The sequence below is a fragment of the Prinia subflava genome, chromosome 5 (genome assembly GCF_021018805.1).
Source record: "Prinia subflava isolate CZ2003 ecotype Zambia chromosome 5, Cam_Psub_1.2, whole genome shotgun sequence".
In the NCBI taxonomy this organism is placed as follows: Eukaryota; Metazoa; Chordata; class Aves; order Passeriformes; family Cisticolidae; genus Prinia; species Prinia subflava.
In genome coordinates this window covers 6,576,104-6,596,056 of record NC_086251.1, presented here as the reverse complement: position 1 = coordinate 6,596,056, position 19,953 = coordinate 6,576,104, and the positions used below count along the sequence as shown (strand labels likewise).

Below are 19,953 nucleotides of genomic sequence, written 5' to 3'. Positions count from 1 at the left end.
GATCTTTCCTTTCTGAAGATGAAACAATATCTCAATGATTTGCGTAACATAATTTAGGTTAGTTATTTTATTAGTTTTTCACGTTAAATGTAATGAACTATGCTCTCTTTGCTTCAAAAGCAGAATTATTCTTTCAGAAAGTAGCTCAATTTGAACAAGCTTGTTTCTTTAGAAAATGCTCAGTGCTATTGTCTTGTTTTCATTGTGCTCTTCCTTTCAAATAGAATATGAATTAGCTTGAGAATTTCAGCAGAAAATGTAAGACATTGTTCTGATTTCCTATATATGGTGTACTTTCTTTTTCTTTCTTTTCAGACTCGATGGCTTTCCTTTTGAGTAAGTATAAATATTTTAGTAATTGGTCTTGCTTGAAAAAGATGCCCAGTGGTTTTTCCCTGCCTTTTGCTTCCATAGACTTAAAATTCACGGGTAGAAATTAAACCAGAATGAGCAGGCCTAGGAATATCCACTTAAGCACACTTCTACAGATTTACATAAATCAAAACATTCTCTTCCTAATTATCTTGTCTAAAAAAAGATGTGTAGTCATGGGCATTTAGCTTTTTTTGCCAAGTACAGCTATGAAAACTTATACTCTCCTCTCCTGCTCAGTTGTGTACATGTGGCTACAATATTAATTGTAAAAAGGGGGATTATTTCTGTTCTTCATGCCTCTCTCCTTACTTCTTTTCTTCATGTTGAAACAAAAGCAAACCATGTATCTGCACTGAAAGTTGTTTGAATGTCCAGTGTACCTGCTTAGTTTCACACAGACTTTTATTCTCCCCATGCATTTGGCCATCTCCAGGGGTGTGTTAATTTAGATTATTACCATTTTCTACCCCAAAATCAACTATTGTAAGGCAAACTGAGCTATAGAACATACAGGCATCTGCACAAAGTTGGGTTTTCCCCCCCCTCCTAGTTAGCTGAAAAGCATTTTTGTAACAGATGATGTCTTTGAACTGCAGCATGTTTTACTGTCAAACACATCAAACTGTGCCATTTAGTGAGTTCTGAAGGAGACACAACTAATTTAAGAAAATGTTTTAATGTTACAAAAACCACACAGCTTCCTCAGTCCTTCCAGGTTGTTGTTTTTTATATTCCTATTTTTGTATTTATGATTTAGAGATGGCAGGAATACTTGATTCTGACTTGATGGTAGCTGGATAACAGTTCTGCCAGTCCTGCTGAATTTGTGATGTGTTGCTTTGTTCTGTTTCTGCAGGGAAGGTATGGATACAGATAAAGATGACCAACACGGAAGGTACTGTTGATACAGTCACTGAAATCTCAGTTCCACAGTTCTGACACAGGATCCTCACTGTGGATGCCTGTTCTCAGTGCCAATGGTCCCAAATTATTGCTTTGCTGGGATGAAGCAATAATCTAAACATTCTTAGTTTAAACAACATGGAACAGATAAGCTAAACCACCCCCGAGTCTGAGGCACAGTGTTATAGATACTGATGTTTGATGTAGAAAGGTTAAATAAAAATTCAAATTCTGAAACACTGATCTTAATGAGGATCAGTAGGATGTGAGAGATGCAGGAAAAGAGTTGAGTTGAGTGCTTTCAATGTGTAACTTTGTGATATCATTTCTCAACAGATTGGAGTATGCAGACCAACAAGGCAGGATAAAAAATGCAAGGTAACGCTCTAAACAAATATATTTAAAAGAATTGTCTCTTGCTTTTTGCCATGTATGAATTATTTGTGTATGTTTCTTCTGAAAATACCTTTTTCCAGCTTTGACCTTTCCTGATATATTTTTCCCTATCTGATATATTTTTCCCTATCTGATATATTTTTCCCTATCTGATATATTTTTCCCATATCTGATATATTTTTCCCTTTGCACTGTTCACATTTTTCATTAAGTTTACAAAGAGTGAAACAACTAATTTGGTGAGTAACTTGGTTTTAGTCACTTCACTGCTGTTAGAGTTGAAGCCAGGTGTGTTTCTGGTAATGTTACATTCTTCACCTTTCTTCTTTCAGACTCAGTAGTGGGTTGTGAACGTGTTGGCAGTGAATCTTAATGTGGGGAAATATAAACCTGACCAGCACCGTGTGTTGTGTTTTCTGGCAAACCAGAAAACCTTTTGTGCCGCAGCCCTTCCTGTTGTGTGTACCCCAAGTAATTAACATCACAGGTCTGCAGAGTGTCCCTGTGCTTGTCCCAAGGGTGCCAGGGCAGCTCGGTGGCCCCGAGGAGCTGCTGTGGGGCACAGTGCCTGAGGCTGCCCTGCTGTGTGTGTGTGTGCAGGGAGGCTCACAGCCAGATCGAGAAGAGGCGCCGGGATAAGATGAACAGCTTCATCGACGAGCTGGCCTCGCTGGTGCCCACGTGCAACGCCATGTCCCGCAAGCTGGACAAGCTCACCGTGCTCAGGATGGCTGTGCAGCACATGAAAACGCTTCGTGGTGAGTTGCCTGGGGGCTGCAGGGGCATTCCCAGTGGCGTTTCCCCAAAAGCCACGCTTTTTCTCTCCCTTTTTTGCCAAAAAGTTAATTCATTTTGGGAGGATTCCTCCTCTTTTCTTGGCATCTGTTGCTCAGTGTTCAGTCAAAGCTTTCTGGTTCATGGTCCAGTAAATACCCTGATGTGACTGGGGGAACTTGGGGATGAGAAAAGAACAATTTTCCATCATCTCACCTACTGATCAGTTCTGCCAGATTCCACAGCACCAGGGCAGGTGGGCAGAGGGAACAAAGGGCTTAAGGGCAGTGCACAGTTAATTCAGTACTGAGCACTGCTCTGAGCAGGCAATGTACAAAGTTGTTGGATAGAGAGGCTGGATTTTAGCTATGGTATTTCCCCAGGACTTATAAGGTTTTATGTTTGTACCTTTAGCTCTGTGTGAAGAATAGGGAGTGCTTTGAAAACTCAATTTTGGTCTTTTTGACCAGTTTCTGTTGCAAGCACTTGAAGGGAAACACACAGATTTGGGAGAGTTGAGGTTGTGAGAAATCCCTGTGTGTTCCTAAAGCTTCGTAAGAGTGAATCAGTGCTTGGATACAATTGGTGCTGATGCTAAAGGCTTAAGCCTTCAAGAAATACACCACTGAGGAAAAAACAAAAGAGATGCAGCTAATGGTAAAAAAAATCCTGGTGATTGTTCTCATTTCTAGGAGAGCTGGTGCCTTCAGTCATATTTAACCTTGTGGTTTTGAAAGGCTTAACTTGCCTGCCACTGTCATTTGATGAGGTTAATGCTTCATAACACTTCAGTGGTTACTAATTTGACTCTCCTCTGCCTTTATGAAGGGACTAGAATGAGAAAAATCACTTTTTAATAAATAGCTGCCTCATTCATTGCCAATTTTGGGGTTTTGGCATTGTAAGATGATGTCATTGTCATACTGGGTTTTATCTTTGGCTTGGAATGAGAGAATTGATTTGTAAGTTCTTAAGTCATGATTTGTTTACATGAGCTTATCATGTTTTACTGAGTTATAAGGAGAAGAAATGGTTTGAATGTTTTTATTCTTTAATATCTTATTTTCACAATTTATAATTCTGAGACTAGGCATTAAATCAAGGACAGCCTTTGGGTTCAAAAATATGTCAAGGAATACTTTTATATCTCAGAGGCATTTAATTTGCATTTCTACCTAATGTGGTGCTTGTGTCTTAGCAAAAACAGCTTCATCCTTTTTTAAGTTCATACCAACAGAGCTCATAGTTGATAGTAAAACAAAACCAAAAAAGGTAATTTTAAAGAATTCCCGCAATGAACAACAGTCTAAGAAGGAGCCAAAGGAAAATTGCTCATTTAAGTGTGTAATGTTGGTTACATGGGAATTGTTTGTTTGTTTGTTTTCTTTAGGTGCTACAAACCCATATACAGAAGCAAACTACAAGCCTGCTTTTCTATCAGATGATGAATTAAAACATCTTATTCTCAGGGTACGTTCCAATTTTTAATTAAGAGATATTAATATCTGTGACTATAGCTCGCCCAAAGCACACTACTGGTATTTTTCTGCCTTGTATCTCAGCTTAAAAATGTTTTGATTATGGAGGATAATTAAGAAATCTGGAGACTGCTTCACCGAGTCAGTGAGTTTAATGAAGACTAGCATTTCTTAATTCAAGCAGAAAGGTTGAAGAGGAGAATTTAGATGGGAACCATCAGAACCTTCAGTTGTTACATGTACAAACCAAAATCAAATCTCTGAAAGTCACATTCATTGTTTTCTTGGAGACCTGCTGCCCTGGATTACCTTGCTGTGATTTTCAGTGTACAGTGATACAGTGAACACCTTTTTATTGAGGTCACTGATGTAACATGACTTGGTATGTTCTGCTACCTGCTGTTGCACTGCTTTTTTAGTGTGGAGAGCTTATCAGTCAGTAGTTAAGCTCTTCTAGGGGCTGTGTAATTGTTGAAGCACTGCAGTGTCCAGATGCAGCATGTGCAGAATTGAATTTCTGCAGCATTGTGCCTCTGAAGATACCTCACTGGGGCCTATTCCTGCATGCCTGTGTGTGACTGAAAGACAGTACTTTGCAAACAGGAATTAGTCGCCTCCAGGCACAGAAATAAATATCCAGGTTATGGTTGGTTGCTAGAAGAGGAGCTTTTTAAAGTACAGTTAAAATAACATTTTAATTTGAAGGCATTATTAAACATAATCATAATATTATTGGACAAGAGCATGGGTTCTTTCTTCTCATAAAAGTTATTTTACATTTTGGGCGCAATGCCCAGAATGATGCCAAAAATGTTTGCAGATGCAAAAAAACCCCTTTATTGTGAATTCACATTTCTCCTGTTGACTCAGTTACCTCTAAATGTTAAGACAGCTCTCCTAGTGTAGAAATTCTACTGTACACAAAGTGTTTTTAAAGGTTACAACGATGCAATGAGGATGTATAACTTGGGATTTGACTTTTCCTTCCCCCCCTCCCAATTAGGCAGCAGATGGATTTCTTTTTGTTGTGGGCTGTGACAGAGGAAAGATACTGTTTGTTTCAGAATCTGTCTTCAAGATCCTCAACTACAGTCAGGTATTCTTTTCCATTTTAAGTACATTAGGTCTTAAAAGATTTGAGAGCTCTTCGATGGTTATGCCTTTTTCTGGGGGGTAGGAATGAGAGGAGTCTGTCTTGAAAGCTGAGGGGTGTTGCAAAGAGAGAGATTTTTCTCTGCCATGTCATTAGAGAAGATTCTTTCTGGTTTCCATTCAAAGCAAGGAGGTGAAAAGGAACTAAATTTAATTCACTAATTGATGCATTCTGCTCAAGGATTTACCCTTAGGCTTGTAAAAGCATTACCTAATTGGGAGTGTAAGCAAATATTGAAACATCAGTCTGGGGTTCTTCCAGTAGCTTCACATGGATTTTTCAGCTCTATCTGTTCTGGTTTTGCTTTCAAACTTACTGATGGAAACTGGAAAGCAGTTATACCAAAGGTTTTTAATATATGTTCAACATGAGGCTTAACTTGGACCATGTATTGTGTAAATTATCTTCATTCTTTCTGTCATCTGCACTCCTCAGCCAACTTAAAACCTGTATTAGCTTCAAAAGTTCCTCAGCCAGGCTTTAGTTAGGTATATGCTAAATACCTATTCATATGTAAATAATGAAAGAGAACATTTGCAATTAGGATTTTTTTCAATCAAATGTGTGGTAGAAGAAGTAAGACTGAGTAGAAACCAGAACATTTGGTGGGGGGGGAATTGAGCATGCCTGTAAAACTTACTGGAAATTATGACAGAAATCACTGTGTAATGTACTCATAACTTCAATACACAGAGAAAACCTTCAATGAAATCACAGAATCATAAAATAACTTGTTTGGAAAATATAAAATAATTTGTTTAAAGGTCATCCAGTCCAAACTCCCTGCAATGAGGCTGGATCTGGATGTTTGGTATTCCTTGGTTACACCTATATGTAAAAGAATTGTTCATACTGGATGCTAAAATGAAGAAAATATACTGAGCCATTATTTTACTTTTTGACTGAATGTTCAATCTCTACAGAATGATTTGATTGGTCAAAGTTTATTTGATTATCTCCATCCTAAAGACATTGCCAAAGTGAAGGAGCAGCTCTCTTCTTCTGACACTGCACCACGAGAAAGACTCATAGATGCAAAAAGTGAGTGCTACCACCTTTGGAAAAAATGTCATCTGGAGTTACTGCTGCTGGGGCTGTGCCTCGTGTCAGAAGGGGGGATGTAAGGGGGGTGCTGGATTGTCTCATGCCAAGGAAGTTGTAGCTTAAAGACAGGAAAAAACCAAGTGTGGAACAGGTACCTGGAAGCTGTTGGGTTTGGCATGCACTGTGGCACAGAGGCATTACTGGAACTGGCTTTACCTGTGAGGTGTTCTCTCTTCCAGGCATCAAAGCTTTAACTTTTTGCATTAGAACAAATGAAGCCTTTGTTCTAATCCATCATCCTAAATGGTCAGAAAACACTGACCATTAGTCCTTAGCTGTCAGCCAAGATAGAGGATTCATTTTATTTATCCTACTTATTTATTGTTTACTACCACTGCCATCAATGACCCAGCCTTTCTCTCAGAAGGTTTTTCACTTTGGAATCATTTCCTGCCATGTCTCTTAGCTCTGTTCCACTCTGGTATTTTAAAGTAGTTCTGTATCTCTGCTGCTCTTGGGGTGAGTGGGTGTTTAATTCCCTCTCATAACAGCAGTCTGCTCTGCCTGAGTGGAAGGTGGTATCTTGCAACTGCAGATTCCCAGGTCATTAAGTCTCATGCTTGTCAGGAGCAGAAATCTCCTGGATCTCAGCTCACAGAAGCCACCAGCTCAACTTCACAAACTGAAGCTGAGAGAGATCATTCGAGGGCAGGGAGCCCAGAGGCTTCAGCAGAATCAGCTGAAGTTTTTTCTGGCTCCTGGTTTCATCGGTTGTCAAGCATGAATATCCAGTGCTGCCTCCTGTTTTTTGGTGGTTTTTTTCTTTTTTATATGCCTCTGACAAAGTTAGGGCAAAAATAAATACTATGAATTACAGTCTTCCCATCTGCTATGATAGACGGATTGGTAGAATTTCAAGAACTCATACTGGAGAAGAGTATGAGGATGTATGCACGTATTTATTTTTGTCTTGGCATGAGTAACTCAGCACAGCTTGTACTCACACCACGGTGCAGCAGTTTGGAGGGCTTGTGGTGCAGGGCAGCCTGACCCTCCTGGAGATCACCTCACTCCAGGGGAATTGTCAGGGAGGCACACTTTCCACTAAAATACTGGAATTGCTGTCTTCCTCCTTATGTTGAAAGCTTCCAAGGCCCAAGAAGTTTTTGTTCATGTTGACAGCTGCTTGATTTTACATATCCCCGTGCAGACATGTTTGGATGGCAGGCTGTGGAAAAGTTAAAGGAGATTTAAATCCTCCATCAGCCCTTGAAGCACTGGTCTCGCTGATACCTGTGGTCCTGATGCATGCTGTGAAAGCATTCCATGTCTTCCCAGAGCCCCGGTGGTACCAGAGGGATGTGTTTTGGTTGGTTTCTCCACAGAAAATATTCTCCACAGAAATATTCTCTCCCCTGTGAGAATATGCTAAAGGTCAGGATTTGTTGCCAGGGCATGCCCATGTGCACTTATATCTGCAAGGCAAGAGAGTCTTCTGAGGCATAACTGGAGGTCCTGGGGATTTGCAGTTCCCATGTGGATCCCTGCTACCTTTGTTCCTCCTTCTGTCCCTGGAGTGTCACTGGGACTCTTCTGCTCTATGTCCACACATGTTTTCTGGGAGTGTGTTGTGATAGAAAAGTGCCAGTCTGAAGGGTCAGGAGCCTCCTGAGTGACTGTGGATGGGATTCTGCTCTGGTTGTGGAAAAGCAATCTCTCTATTTTCAATCAGCTCAGAGAAAGTGCTGTGTTTATTACAGGCCTTGTGTGGATTTGCCCAGTCTCTTGCTGATCCTTGTGCTCAGAACGCCGCGTTCTCGAGCTCAGTGTTCTAACAGCACAGAGCAGTCAGAAGTGGCAGTGTCGGTGTGCTCAGCTGCACAGTCACACACATCAACACCTCAAAAACAGGAGATGCAAGGCCCAGTGAGGCTGAGGCACTGTGGGGTGGGGATTTTGTGTGGCTCACTCTGCTCCCAACCCTCCCTCCGCAGCCGGACTCCCAGTCAAGACGGACATCACGCCCGGGCCCTCGCGGCTCTGCTCCGGAGCGCGGCGCTCCTTCTTCTGCAGGATGAAGTGCAACAGGCCCTCAGTCAAAGTAGAAGACAAGGATTTCCCTTCAACCTGCTCAAAGAAGAAAGGTAACCATCATGCTTTTATTACCAAGTCTGTCAGGTTTTTTTTTTTTTATGCTGCTTGTTTGCAGTGGTTGAATTTTTTACGTTTATCAATGTTTCTTATTAAGATTCTGAACTATGTCTAGTTCTGTTGCTTCTTCAAACTCCCTCTCCAGTATCTCTTACACACCTGTTTTAGCATTTAAAGCCAAATTCTCCACTCTGCTTTCTTGACACTTTTCCAGGCAGTTTGTGCCAGCAGTTCTGGGGGGTTACTGCATCATCCTCAGACACTGGTCAGATCACATTCAGTCTTGACCACCTGGCCAATGTCTCCAGTAAAGGGGAGCTGTTCCTTATTCTCTGCTCCATATTTGCCCAGTGATGTGTGGATGGATATCCACCTCAAAAAATGAGTGTAATTCTAAGTTAATCAGTGGGTTTGGTGCATTCTGAGTTCTGGAAACATGGCATTTCTACACCTGGAATACTTGCTCGTAGCATTAGCAGTGTTGGTAATATTTTCTCCTCTGCAGGCTGTTAGTCTAGGCATGTTAGAATATATATTTAGCCCAAATGTGAAGGTTTCTTCTTTGAGTACTGTGAATAATACATTTGGTGTTAGTTAAAGAGAAAAGATAAACAGCAAGAGAACAGAGGCAAATTTGATGTATTCTTCAGCCTTGGATCCTGCTTTTGTGCTCACTGCTGAGGAAGCCAGTTTGTGTAGTTGGCATAAGCCTTTTACTCCACCTCCCTATGAAAGTCATCTTCCTTGGAGTTTTCAGGCCTGCTTAGTGCTGAGGAATAGGAATTCTTTTGGATACTGACTTCTACTGCCCATTGCAAACCTTCATCACCCCTGTGTACAGCTGTCCCCTGTACACCCAGACAGTGTATGTTCTGCCAAACATGGGTTTTGTAGGAGCCTCAGGTTAAGATGGAAGAGGCATCTTATTAACTAATCTACTAAATTTTCATACATTCCTTAGGGTTATTTGCCTCCTTTGCTGAAATAATAAAATGTGATGCAGTTTCTCCTCAAAATTACCAAAAGCAACCTTGGTCTGAGCTATGTGATGTTTCAGCATAAACAGTGGTTTTGCCAAGATAAATTGTTTATTGGATTATCTCAGATTAGCTGCATTACAGCAGGAGTGCTGAAAAATCCCTTGGAATCACAGAGTCATTAAGGCTGGAAAAGGTTTCCAAGATCATTGAGTCCCTGCCTTTGACCAAACATCCCCGTGTCAACCAGACTGTGGCCCTGGGTGCTGTGTCACTTCATGAACACCTCCAGGGATGGGGACTCCACCACCTCCCTGGGCAGCCCTTTCCAATGCTCAACAACCTTTCCTGTGAAGAAACTCCTCCTGATATCCAACCTGAACCTCCTCTGATGCAGCTTGAGGCCATGTGCTCTCACACTGTCACTGTTTCCTGGGAGAAGAGGCTGATCCCCACCTGGCTCCCCGTTCCTGTCAGGCAGTTCTAGAGAGGGATGAGGTCTCCCCTGAGCCTCCTTTTCTCCACGCTGAACACCCCCAGCCCCTCCTTAGTGAAGAGCATCCCAAATTTCCTGCATAAGAGAGGAGATGCATTACTAACAGAACTGAGCTGAAGTTCTCCAAAGCTGTATCCACGACCTAACTGCTTTCTTGGGTTTTGTTGGTTTGTTTTTTGGTTTTTGTTTTTGTTTTGGTTTTTTTTTCTGTTTTCTTCCCACAGCAGACCGCAAAAGCTTCTGCACTATTCACAGCACAGGCTACTTAAAAAGCTGGCCTCCCACAAAGATGGGCCTGGATGAAGATAACGAGCCAGACAACGAGGGCTGTAATTTAAGCTGCCTTGTTGCCATCGGGAGGCTCCATCCGCACGTGGTGCCGCAGCCGGCCAACGGCGAGATCCGCGTGAAGCCCACCGAGTACGTGTCCCGGCACGCCATCGACGGCAAATTCGTCTTTGTAGATCAGAGGTGAGGCTTCCCCTGCAGCTCCCAGCACAGGTCACTGCCCAGCACGGCCTCTCGGGCAGCTCTCCCTGCAGCAGCGTAAGCACCGCCGGGAAAAGAAATCGCTGCCCTTTTTCAGCTTCTCGACTGCCAGCTTTGGAGGTGGAGCTCAGAGCTGTTACTATGCATTCATTCAGATTAAATTTTTTTAAAAATCCCCCTAACTTCCAAAAGTGTGGCAGAGTAATGCCAGGATCGTTTCTGCCAGTTCATTAGGGGGGTTATGTTCGTGTGTAATCTTCAGAAGAAAATGTTTTGAAACTGGACCCTAATTGTTCTCTCTGTTATCTGAAACCTCTTGCAAACACCACGCAGTTAAGAGACTGCAGAGGCTGGGTTAGGCTTTGCTAGTATGTACACTTATATAACTGTTTGCTAGGACACATTTCTCCTGGATTAATGCTTCTCTCTGTGACCCTTTGTGTTTGTAAGAAGGCAAGCTTTTCATAAGGGTTATCTCTTGGAAACCATTTGAGAACTTGTGTGCCTCTGTGGTATCTGCTTTCAAACATCCATTTATTATCCGTAATCTTTCCTTTTCCAAAAGAAATGGCTTGAATTTTGTTCAGTAACAGGCACATATGACCTGAATCTTCCTTGAAAATTTCTGGATCATCAAGGGAAAAGTAGGAGGTTGAAGGATGCTAATGGAGAGGTTACACTGGGTGGGTTGGAGAGGGCTTGCGTGGTTCCCTTCCTTGTCAAGAAGGATTGAGACTGCCCAGATGAGGCTGTTCCAGGTTCCCTGTGGCTCTGGCTCAGCTACTTGAGACACAGAAAAGCCCAAACTCCACACTCTGACAGAATCTGCCTGCTGGAATTACTTTCAGGGGAAACTCAGCTGATCTTTAGTGCCCTTTGAGAGGAAGTAGAGGACAGTCATGGGAGGAAGTGAAATACGGAGGATATATTTTTTTTAATATTACCTATCTGTTTTGGAGTGATTGGGTTTGTGGGTTTTGGTTAGGTTGAATGGTTTTTGTTTTAATTTGATAGGAAGCTTTTGAAAATACCAGCTCCTGAGTGCTCAGAGCTGGTGCTCACTCTGGGAGCTGTGGGAGCATTCGTAGCTTTCTGTTGCTCAGAAAATGCCATTCTAACTTGTTTATAGACAAGTTTTATTGTCAAAAGATCAGACATATCCCCCTGATGTGTAGTTTGGAGGCATTTCTAAAATAATGAGACTCAGAAAATGTTGACCCATCGGATTTAAACACAAATGGTTTAATTGAAGTGCTTTCCAACTGTTGTTTACAGTCCTTGGGATCTCTGTGCTACTTCAAAGGGCTCTTTGAAAGGGAATTTCTTTAGAGCAAATTGGAAGAAGAATCCTCATCTGTAGGCCTGAAGTTGACATCCTGTGGTCCTTGCTTCTCCTGGAGAATATTTAGGCACCTGTAACAGTTGAAAACAATTTATTTCCAAGTCAGGTTGTTTTGTTCAAGTAGACTTGCACTGTTCATTTATCATTTGTCCAAGGAGGACAAGGAATATCTCCCTTGCTAAACTCCCTGTGACCCTTTCTGTGCTCATGGATTGCATGGTCCCTGAAGAAGCACAGCTATGGATTAGGTCCCAATCAGCTGGGCTGCCACAGCCAGGGAGCTGCTTAACAATTCACTGTTGAAATGGCAGCTACAAGGAGCAGAGTTTTAAAGAGAATCATCTCTCCTCGTATTTATTCAGGACTCCTAATTGGTCTGCATGGTGAATTTGAGAGTAAAATTAAGTTTATTATCTATGCAGATGTCATCAGATACAGCTTCAGGATTCAGGGCTGCCTTAAGTCAGAGAAGCGAGCTGAGGAAAAAAGTAAATACAGGATGAAATTCCAGAAGGACACAAACAATTTCCTTCCTTGCATAATAGAACCTGGTCAGATATTGAATTCACCCAGCCTGTTGATGTCTGTAATTTGGTGCAGCCCTAACCCACAGCACCTATTCATCCTGAGAAAAGAGAAGGGCTGACAAATTACCTGTTGCTGCTCATGCTGGTTGTTCCCCATCTGTGTGGGTATCCCACCACAGCAGTGCTGTTAAAAGCCTTGGTCACCAAAGTTCTTGGAAAAATACTGGAATAAGCTTGACTTGGTTCCCAGCTCTTCCATTTTAAAGATAAGCTTGCTTTTGCTTGGTTTTTGTGGTTCTCTTACACATTGCTGTGATGAGTTTTCTTGGAGTTTTAAGTGTCCTGGGATAAGGCTCACCAGACAAAAGTCAGTTTGAATTCTTGTTTCCTTCTCCAAGGCTGAGGGCTTTGATCTCCCTGTCAAGGAGGACTTGAGGTGTCCTCAACTGGTGCTGAATTCTCTTGGTGTGATTGGGAACTGCCCTGCATTGAAATGCAACAGATTTTGTGCTTCAGCTTTTTTCCTTCCGTTCTTATTCATAATTATTCCTTTGTACCAATTGCTACATTTTATACTATTTAATTTCGGCTTTTTTGAGATTGCAGAAGTGTTGATCTACCTAGGTTTGTTCCTTATTGCCCTTCATGTTTAATTTGCCCTGGAATGGTTCAGAATTGTGACACTTATTTCAGTTTCTTCAAGGAACTGGCACTTCTCCCTCAGTAATTTTCTTTTAGGAAACCTACAAAATCCAAGTTGAGTTTGGTGTGGTGTTGTTCTGTCCCACTCTTGTTCTCCAACCCTTTGATGTCTGTTTTGCAGTGGCACTTGATGCAGAAAGCTTCGTGTTACCTTGTGGCTGCTGCAAGGCAGCTTTTTTCAGGCTTAAATCCCCCAAATTACAGCAAATCTTCAAAGCTATTCAGAAAGTCTTACATCCCCTCTGGTGATGGTAGGTCAGATGTAATACCTGAGGGCTCTGGGTGTTAGGTACTTTTTTAATTACCTGAGAATTAAAAAGAGTATTCTTAAGGATTTTTTTTTTACCTTCTAAGCCGAAAATTCCTTTCCGCATTACTTGAGCCTTACCCAGCCTCGGTGTGAGCTTTAGGAATCTCTGACTAATACTTCAACTTGAAAAGGTTTATTTTTTTTCCTTTGTTTTCTTCCTCTCCCTCCCTTCCCCAGGGCAACAGCCATCCTGGCATACTTACCCCAGGAACTTCTAGGTACTTCGTGTTATGAATATTTTCATCAAGATGATATAGCACATCTTGCAGAATGTCACAGACAAGGTACAGTTATTAATAATTCAGGAAAGAAGTTTTGTTCAAAGTATTGGGAACAGTTGTTGTGTACTATGGAAACCAGACAGACTTGAAAATATTTGGGTATTGCTGTTTGCAAATGCTTTAGTCCAAGAGCATTGTGATTATCTTAGACTTGCAAGGATTTGTAGGGAATATTTGGGGTTCAGGATGGGTGAGGGGGATGAGGGAGGAATAGCATCTTTACTGAGGGATGTGGGGAGGAATTAACTGGGTTTTCCCTGACAAGGGCTCTATTTATGTTGTGGTGCCTGCTTGACACAAATGACTTGCTTTCTGCCTGTCTTCAGTTTTGCAGACAAGAGAAAAAATCACAACTAACTGCTACAAGTTTAAAATAAAAGATGGCTCTTTTATTACGTTGCGGAGTCGCTGGTTCAGTTTCATGAACCCTTGGACCAAAGAAGTAGAATACATTGTCTCCACAAACACAGTGGTGTCGTAAGTGCTTTTCCCTCAGCAAGTGCCTGGGAATTCCTGGTGCTTTGCCCTTTTCTCATGTGGGATTTGACCTAAATGTGTGCACACCTTCTGTGTGACAGCAGGTGTCTTCTCCAGATAACACCCCGGGGAGAGGGGGTTTGGTTTAACGATTGCAGTAATTTTCTGGTTGTTAAAGCTTGCAGAAAATAGAAATATTTTCTTTCTTTGGCAAAAGCTGGCATTTGGTCTTTGTAGGAACTTAAGGGGTGTGCATTTCTTTGCTGTGGCAGGTATTTCCCCCCTGCCCCTTGTAATTTTTTGTGACTTCTCAGCAGAATAATTGCTGTAGAGGGTTTCTGTGCTGAGAGAAGCTGTTGGGGTCCTGCACTGCGCATTTTGAGGTGGCACAGGGTGGTTGATTTCTGTTGTTTATCCAGCCCTGGTGTCAGTCACAGTGGTGACACTGACTCACACACTGCTGAAACCCTGAAGCATTCCATGCTGAAACTCTGGCTGCATGACTTGGGTTTTAATCACTGGTGGGGTTTTCTCCCTGCAGGGTTTTCCCTCACTGATTTTTCGAACCCTTTCACTCCACAGCACCACGGTCCTGGAGAGCGGGGACGCGGCCTTTCCGCAGCTGGCAGCGTCCCCACACAGCATGGACAGCGTGCTGCAGGCTGGGGAAGGTAACTCCTGTGCCCGGGGAATCACTGCCTGCTGTGCCTGGGGAGCAGCTCGTCCTGCCTGCACACATCTGCTGCCCCTCTGCACTGGGATTTGTTCATATCCTAAGGAAGAGAAGGTTTAGCTTTGGGTCTGAGCCACACCTGCTGAGGGTTGCTGTTTTTAAACATGCATCTCCAGAAGCAGGCAATTATGCATTCTGGGTGAGCAATGCTGAGGCCTTTCCTGCCCTCTTAGTGTGGGCTTTTCTCTGCTTGGAGTATATCAGGCTCCTTCCTGACAACCTCCCAAGTGCTGTGCAAGTGTCAAATCACAGTAGCAGCTCCCAACTGATCAGACCTCACTTTTCTCTCCACTTTTAGACTCCTGCAGTTACCCACAGGGGCCTTATTTGCAGTCATCAGGTACCTTGGGTTTACCCCAATATTTGTATTGAATGGAATACGCACTGGCAAGTTCTTCACACAGAGCAGAGAACAAACATGTTTGGAGAAGAGCCTGTTTGGGCAGAGTGGGGCAGGTCTGACAATGCCATTGTCTAGCAGCTGTGGATGAGAGGTAGCACCAGATGCTCCATCCTGAAAAAGAACACCCAGATTCCAAAAGATTTGGGGTCTCTTCTGTCCCTGCTGGCACAGAGGGACATCTGAGACCCAGCACAGCTCAGTGCAAGCCAGAGCTTTTCATCCATTTGAAGGCACTCAGCAGTTGGTGGAAGTGTCAATAAATCCAGTTCAGAAGGTCCTGCAGCTGCTCAAAGCCTAAACACAGTTGCCCTGTGGAGAAGGTGTGCAAGCTTTTCTCTGACTTGAAAATTTCTGCTCATTTCAGGTGGCCCCAAAAGGACCCATCCTACTGTGCCTGGAATTCCAGGTGGAACAAGAGCTGGGGCGGGTAAAATAGGGAGGATGATTGCTGAAGAAATCATGGAGATTCACAGGTGAGAGAAAATGGTGTGAGGTTGTTTTATTACTGATCTTTAAGAGGAGTTAGGCTTCCTTAATTTCCTCTGAAAGAACAATTTATTCAAGCTGAATAGGGAATGATCCAACTGTATTTCTCAGACAGCTACAGATTCCTGTTCAGCATCCCTGAGGCAGTCAGCACCCACGGGGAAAGCATGAAGTTACAGCCTTCCAGCTTCCTCTTGCAAAAGGCTGATACTGGCATTCTTTTTCAATGGTGATGAAGATGGCCTGTTTACCAGAAAGAGGAGTTAAAAAGAGCAGCTACCTAGAAACTAATCCATTCCAGCCTGTTCTTTTCCCAGTGACTTGAGGCTGTGAGTGGCACAACCTCCAAATGCCAAAGCTGTTGACTGTGTGCCAAAGCAGCAATGTTTGTTTCATGCAGTCCATTCACTCAGATGCTTTTGGAGTTGTTAGATGTGCATGATGAGCTCGTGCAGTTCCCCTGCAGCTCCTGGAGCAAGGACACAGTGCTGGGGCCTCCCCACGGCAGTCAGGATGTGGGGCTGGGTCAGGCACAGGGTCACTAAGGGGATCCACGGCTGCTGCTTGTTCTCACCTGTTTGAGCAGCTGCTTGCAGTGGGTACCACTCCGTCTCTCTTGGCTGAAAATCCCTGTTCCTCACGGATTTCCTCTTGGGAACTGTGTTCCCTTTCCTATAAAAGGGGTCTCACCCAGCAGGTGTTTAGTGGTAGCAATTTAAGCAGGCAGAGCTGCAGTCCAGGAACACACTCAGGCTGTTTCCCAGTTTTATTCCTGCTGCAGGCAGGACACTCGCTCCATCCTCACTTAAGGCAGCAGCAGACCTATCCCCAAGGCTTCATTCCTCTCTGTAGGAAGAGGGGAAAGAGGAAAAGAAGAAAAACATGGCTGAGCCAATCCTTTGAAGCTTAACCATCCGTTTTAGTAGCTGTAAAACATTTAATTAGCCCCAATGAGTGTAGTAGTGCAGTTACCACCCATGTTTGCATTGCAGTGCAGACCCTGGGTTAGTTCCAGTCCTTTTTCAGCAGCTGTTACTATTTTCCAAAGCTGCCTTCTGTTCAGCTTTCCCAGGGGAACTCTGCCAAGGATAAGATTCCCATTTCCATTGCTTTTCTCTGTAACTACCCCTCCTCCCTTTAGTCTGGAGATTTGTTGGTTCTACAGTCAATACATTATTCATTATTAACGATGTTTGATCAGGCTGTGGAAAATGGAAGTGAACAATGTGGCTTTGAGCAGTTACAAACAATCCAGTGTCCAGTGGGCTTCTGCAGCAGGAGATCAGTGGAGGGGTCTGGGTTACTGTGACTGAGGCAGCTGGAACTCTGAGCTGCTGGAAATTGAAGTAAAAAGCTCAAAAATGAGGCTTTCCTTAGCAGCCAGGACCTTTTCCTTCTGACTCTGTGAAGGGTGTCCAGGAAAAAAACAGGGAGGAGGTAAAGCTTGCAGACCAGGCAGGCTGGATTTACACAGGACTGTTGGTCTGGCAGCAGATAACAGCATTGCTGCTCCTGCTGGTGTGAGGAGCACTGAAAAGGGGATATTACAAAAATGAAGCTCATGCTTTTAGCACCTAATGGCACCTAATACTGAAGTCAGCATTTAAAACTCCGAGTCTCTGAGTCTCCTGTAAATCCATGCCCTGTTCTGTGCACGTTTTAGGATAAGAGGATCGTCACCTTCCAGCTGTGGCTCGAGTCCCCTGAACATCACCAGCACGCCCCCGCCCGACACGTCCTCGCCAGGAGGGAAGAAGGTCAGAGCAAGCTTCCCCCGGTCTGGGGGCACTCAGGGCAGGGACGTGCGATTTGTGCTCGGGGAACAACAACTCCAGGGAAAACCGTGCTGGGCTGCAAAAGGGACCGAGCCAAAGCGCTGCGGTGCTCACAGCCCCTGCACAGCACTGCCTGAGGGGCAGCGAGCGGCAGCTCCCGAGCACCAGCAGCGTTCGACACGCCCCTGCCCTTCAGGTTGTATTTTTCGGCAGAGCTGCAGGAACAGCTCTCATCTCTCCAAAATCTCTCTGACGCCCCGTGCTGGCGAACGCTGGAAGCGCTGGCTCTGGAGCACCAGAGATCCCCCCACCGGTGTTCCTGTGCTGCTGTAGCACAACCCGGGACAGTTCCGTGCTCGCCTGGGCGCTGAGAGGGTATTTTTAAGTCAACACCGTGTGCCTGCCTTGCTCTGAGATTGCTTGAGTAGCACTCAGGTGCCATTACCAGCACTGAGCCACCTGAACACTTGTCCTGGCTGCTTCCAGCAATCTCTAAGTGCTTATGGAAGTTTTATCCAAAGCAAGAACACTCACCCAGATCCTTATGCACTGCTTCAGACTTACTTAAGCTTTTTTTCTCAGAAATGATGACTTGCTTATAAGAATTTCTTGAACAGACAGTAAATATTTCTGTCTATTCCCAGCTCTCTTTGTTCTGGAAATAAAACTCCCAAGTTGGAACAGAGTTAGAATTCTAGTAATTAGTTATTCTTTCTTCTTCTGCCCTACAGTATTCAACATGTCCACAGAATAGGGGCTGCTGGCATGGCATAAAGGAAAATACAGGTGGAAGGTTGGGTGTTTTCAGCACCCCCTTGATGTTTCTCCTTGTTTAGAAGATTGCTTGTTATAAACCACAGGGTTATTTTGGGAAGTCCCTCTACCTTATTTTAAAAATTCCAGTATAGGACAGTTTAAGACTTTAATGCACCGTTTCAGGCTGCTTTAGAGCTTCTGTTTTGTCTTTCAAGATCTTGAATGGTGGCACTCCAGACATTTCTTCAGCTGGGCTGCTCTCGGGGCAAATGCAGGATAATTCCGGGTACCCCTATTCCGACAACTCCTCTATCCTGGGTAAGTGAAATCACACACAAACACCCTAAACTCACACAGACGCTGCAAGAAGATGGGTGGTTTCAGCAGTAACTTGCTTTTAGCATCCACAGGCTCCACCTGAGGCACAAAGCCCCCAGCCAAGCCCTCTGTGTGCCCAGAGAGGCACCTGCCAGCCTATTCTGTGGCCTTACCTTAGGCAGAGCTTGGAAGCCTCTTTTCCCTTGCTGAGTCAGTGTGAAGTAGCTCAGCTGCTGGTGCAGGGTTGCCTTTGCCATCTGGCACTGCAGACTGCCTTTGCAGGTTGGCCCTGCTGGGAGGGGACCCAGTGTCCCTTCTCTGCTACCGGCCTACCAGGGGCGTCCCTGGGGGGTGGTGGCGGCGAGGGGAGCGCGGCCCCAGGGGCGAGGGGAGCGGCCGGCCCAGGGGCGAGGGGAGCGGCCGGCCCAGGGGCGAGGGGAGCGGCCGGCCCAGGGGCGAGGGGAGCGGCCGGCCCAGGGGCGAGGGGAGCGGCCGGCCCAGGGGCGAGGGGAGCGGCCGGCCCAGGGGCGAGGGGAGCGGCCGGCCCAGGGGCGAGGGGAGCTGGCCCAGGGGCGAGGGGAGCTGGCCCAGGGGCGAGGGGAGCTGGCCCAGGGGCGAGGGGAGCGGCCCCAGGGGCGAGGGGAGCAGCCTGTGACGTGCTGGCTGTCCGTGTTCCCTGCAGGGGAGAACTCCCACATCGGCATGGACATGATCGACACGGAGCAGGGCTCCAGCAGCCCCAGCAACGACGAGGCGGCCATGGCCGTCATCATGAGCCTGCTGGAGGCCGACGCGGGGCTTGGTGGCCCCGTGGACTTCAGCGACCTGCCCTGGCCCTTGTAAATGACCCAGCACCGGACAGCCAAGTGCATTTACTGGTGGAGCTCTGCAGCCTGTGAAACTCGTGGGACTGAGAGGCTTTTATGTGGGAACTTCATAAAAGCTGCGTCAGAACGCAACTCATCCTACCATGTGTAACTTCAGACAAAGTGGAATAACCTGCTACAGTGTTCTGTGTTGATTTGGTTAGCTGTGTATAGCTTGCAATACTTGTATATTTTGGATTCTGTTGTTTGAAATTTTTTTTTTAAATCACTGTGCAACTCACTGGCATCAGTGGTAGCTTTTATATGCAAATGACCATTTCAGATGTATGGTGTGTTTTTACACTGCAAAACAGTCCCCATGTGGATATTTCTTATACTAATTGTACCATAAAGCTGTTTATTCTTTCTTGTAAGAATCCTTTACTATAAATATTGTTAAAGTGTAATGTATTAGACAGTTAAATATTTTTAAAATAAATGTTTCCCTTGTTCTAAGATGGAGCATTTACTTTGATAAATAAATTTGATAAAACCCTGCTGCAGGTGCATGCTAGAAGCACTTGGTATTTATCATTTCTTTAGCCTTGGGGGAACAGGGAGGAAAGCCAGTGCCTTATCTGCACTCTGCACTTACCCTGCATTTACTTTGTCGTGACAGTAAATTCCCAGAGAAGCCGTTGTTTCTTACTCCTAGATCCAGGTTTATCCTGAGAAAAGCACAACAGGCAGGTGCCCTCAAATAGGCTGATTATCTTTAAGAAAAACTTGTCACTTAATATT

General features: G+C 44.5%; 1 protein-coding gene across 6 annotated transcripts in view; it reads left to right on the top strand.

Annotated features, from left to right (window-relative positions):
- The window catches only part of BMAL1 (basic helix-loop-helix ARNT like 1), a 47,889-nt gene extending 28,179 nt beyond the window's left edge, over positions 1 to 19,710 (top strand). For 5 of the 6 annotated variants that reach the window (XM_063397894.1, XM_063397892.1, XM_063397893.1 and 2 more), the window contains exons 4-19: positions 316 to 336; positions 1,232 to 1,270; positions 1,615 to 1,656; positions 2,275 to 2,432; positions 3,839 to 3,918; positions 4,930 to 5,022; positions 6,003 to 6,120; positions 8,118 to 8,267; positions 9,972 to 10,218; positions 13,295 to 13,401; positions 13,725 to 13,875; positions 14,458 to 14,546; positions 15,376 to 15,484; positions 17,161 to 17,254; positions 18,244 to 18,346; positions 19,029 to 19,710. In XM_063397894.1, coding sequence (XP_063253964.1) covers positions 316 to 336; positions 1,232 to 1,270; positions 1,615 to 1,656; positions 2,275 to 2,432; positions 3,839 to 3,918; positions 4,930 to 5,022; positions 6,003 to 6,120; positions 8,118 to 8,267; positions 9,972 to 10,218; positions 13,295 to 13,401; positions 13,725 to 13,875; positions 14,458 to 14,546; positions 15,376 to 15,484; positions 17,161 to 17,254; positions 18,244 to 18,346; positions 19,029 to 19,189 — 1,762 coding nt within the window. In that variant the 3' untranslated portion in view covers positions 19,190 to 19,710. The remainder of the gene's footprint in view (positions 1 to 315; positions 337 to 1,231; positions 1,271 to 1,614; positions 1,657 to 2,274; positions 2,433 to 3,838; positions 3,919 to 4,929; positions 5,023 to 6,002; positions 6,121 to 8,117; positions 8,268 to 9,971; positions 10,219 to 13,294; positions 13,402 to 13,724; positions 13,876 to 14,457; positions 14,547 to 15,375; positions 15,485 to 17,160; positions 17,255 to 18,243; positions 18,347 to 19,028) is intronic. The other variant, XM_063397897.1, reaches the window with a different exon arrangement.
- Positions 19,711 to 19,953: the final 243 nt, after the last annotated feature.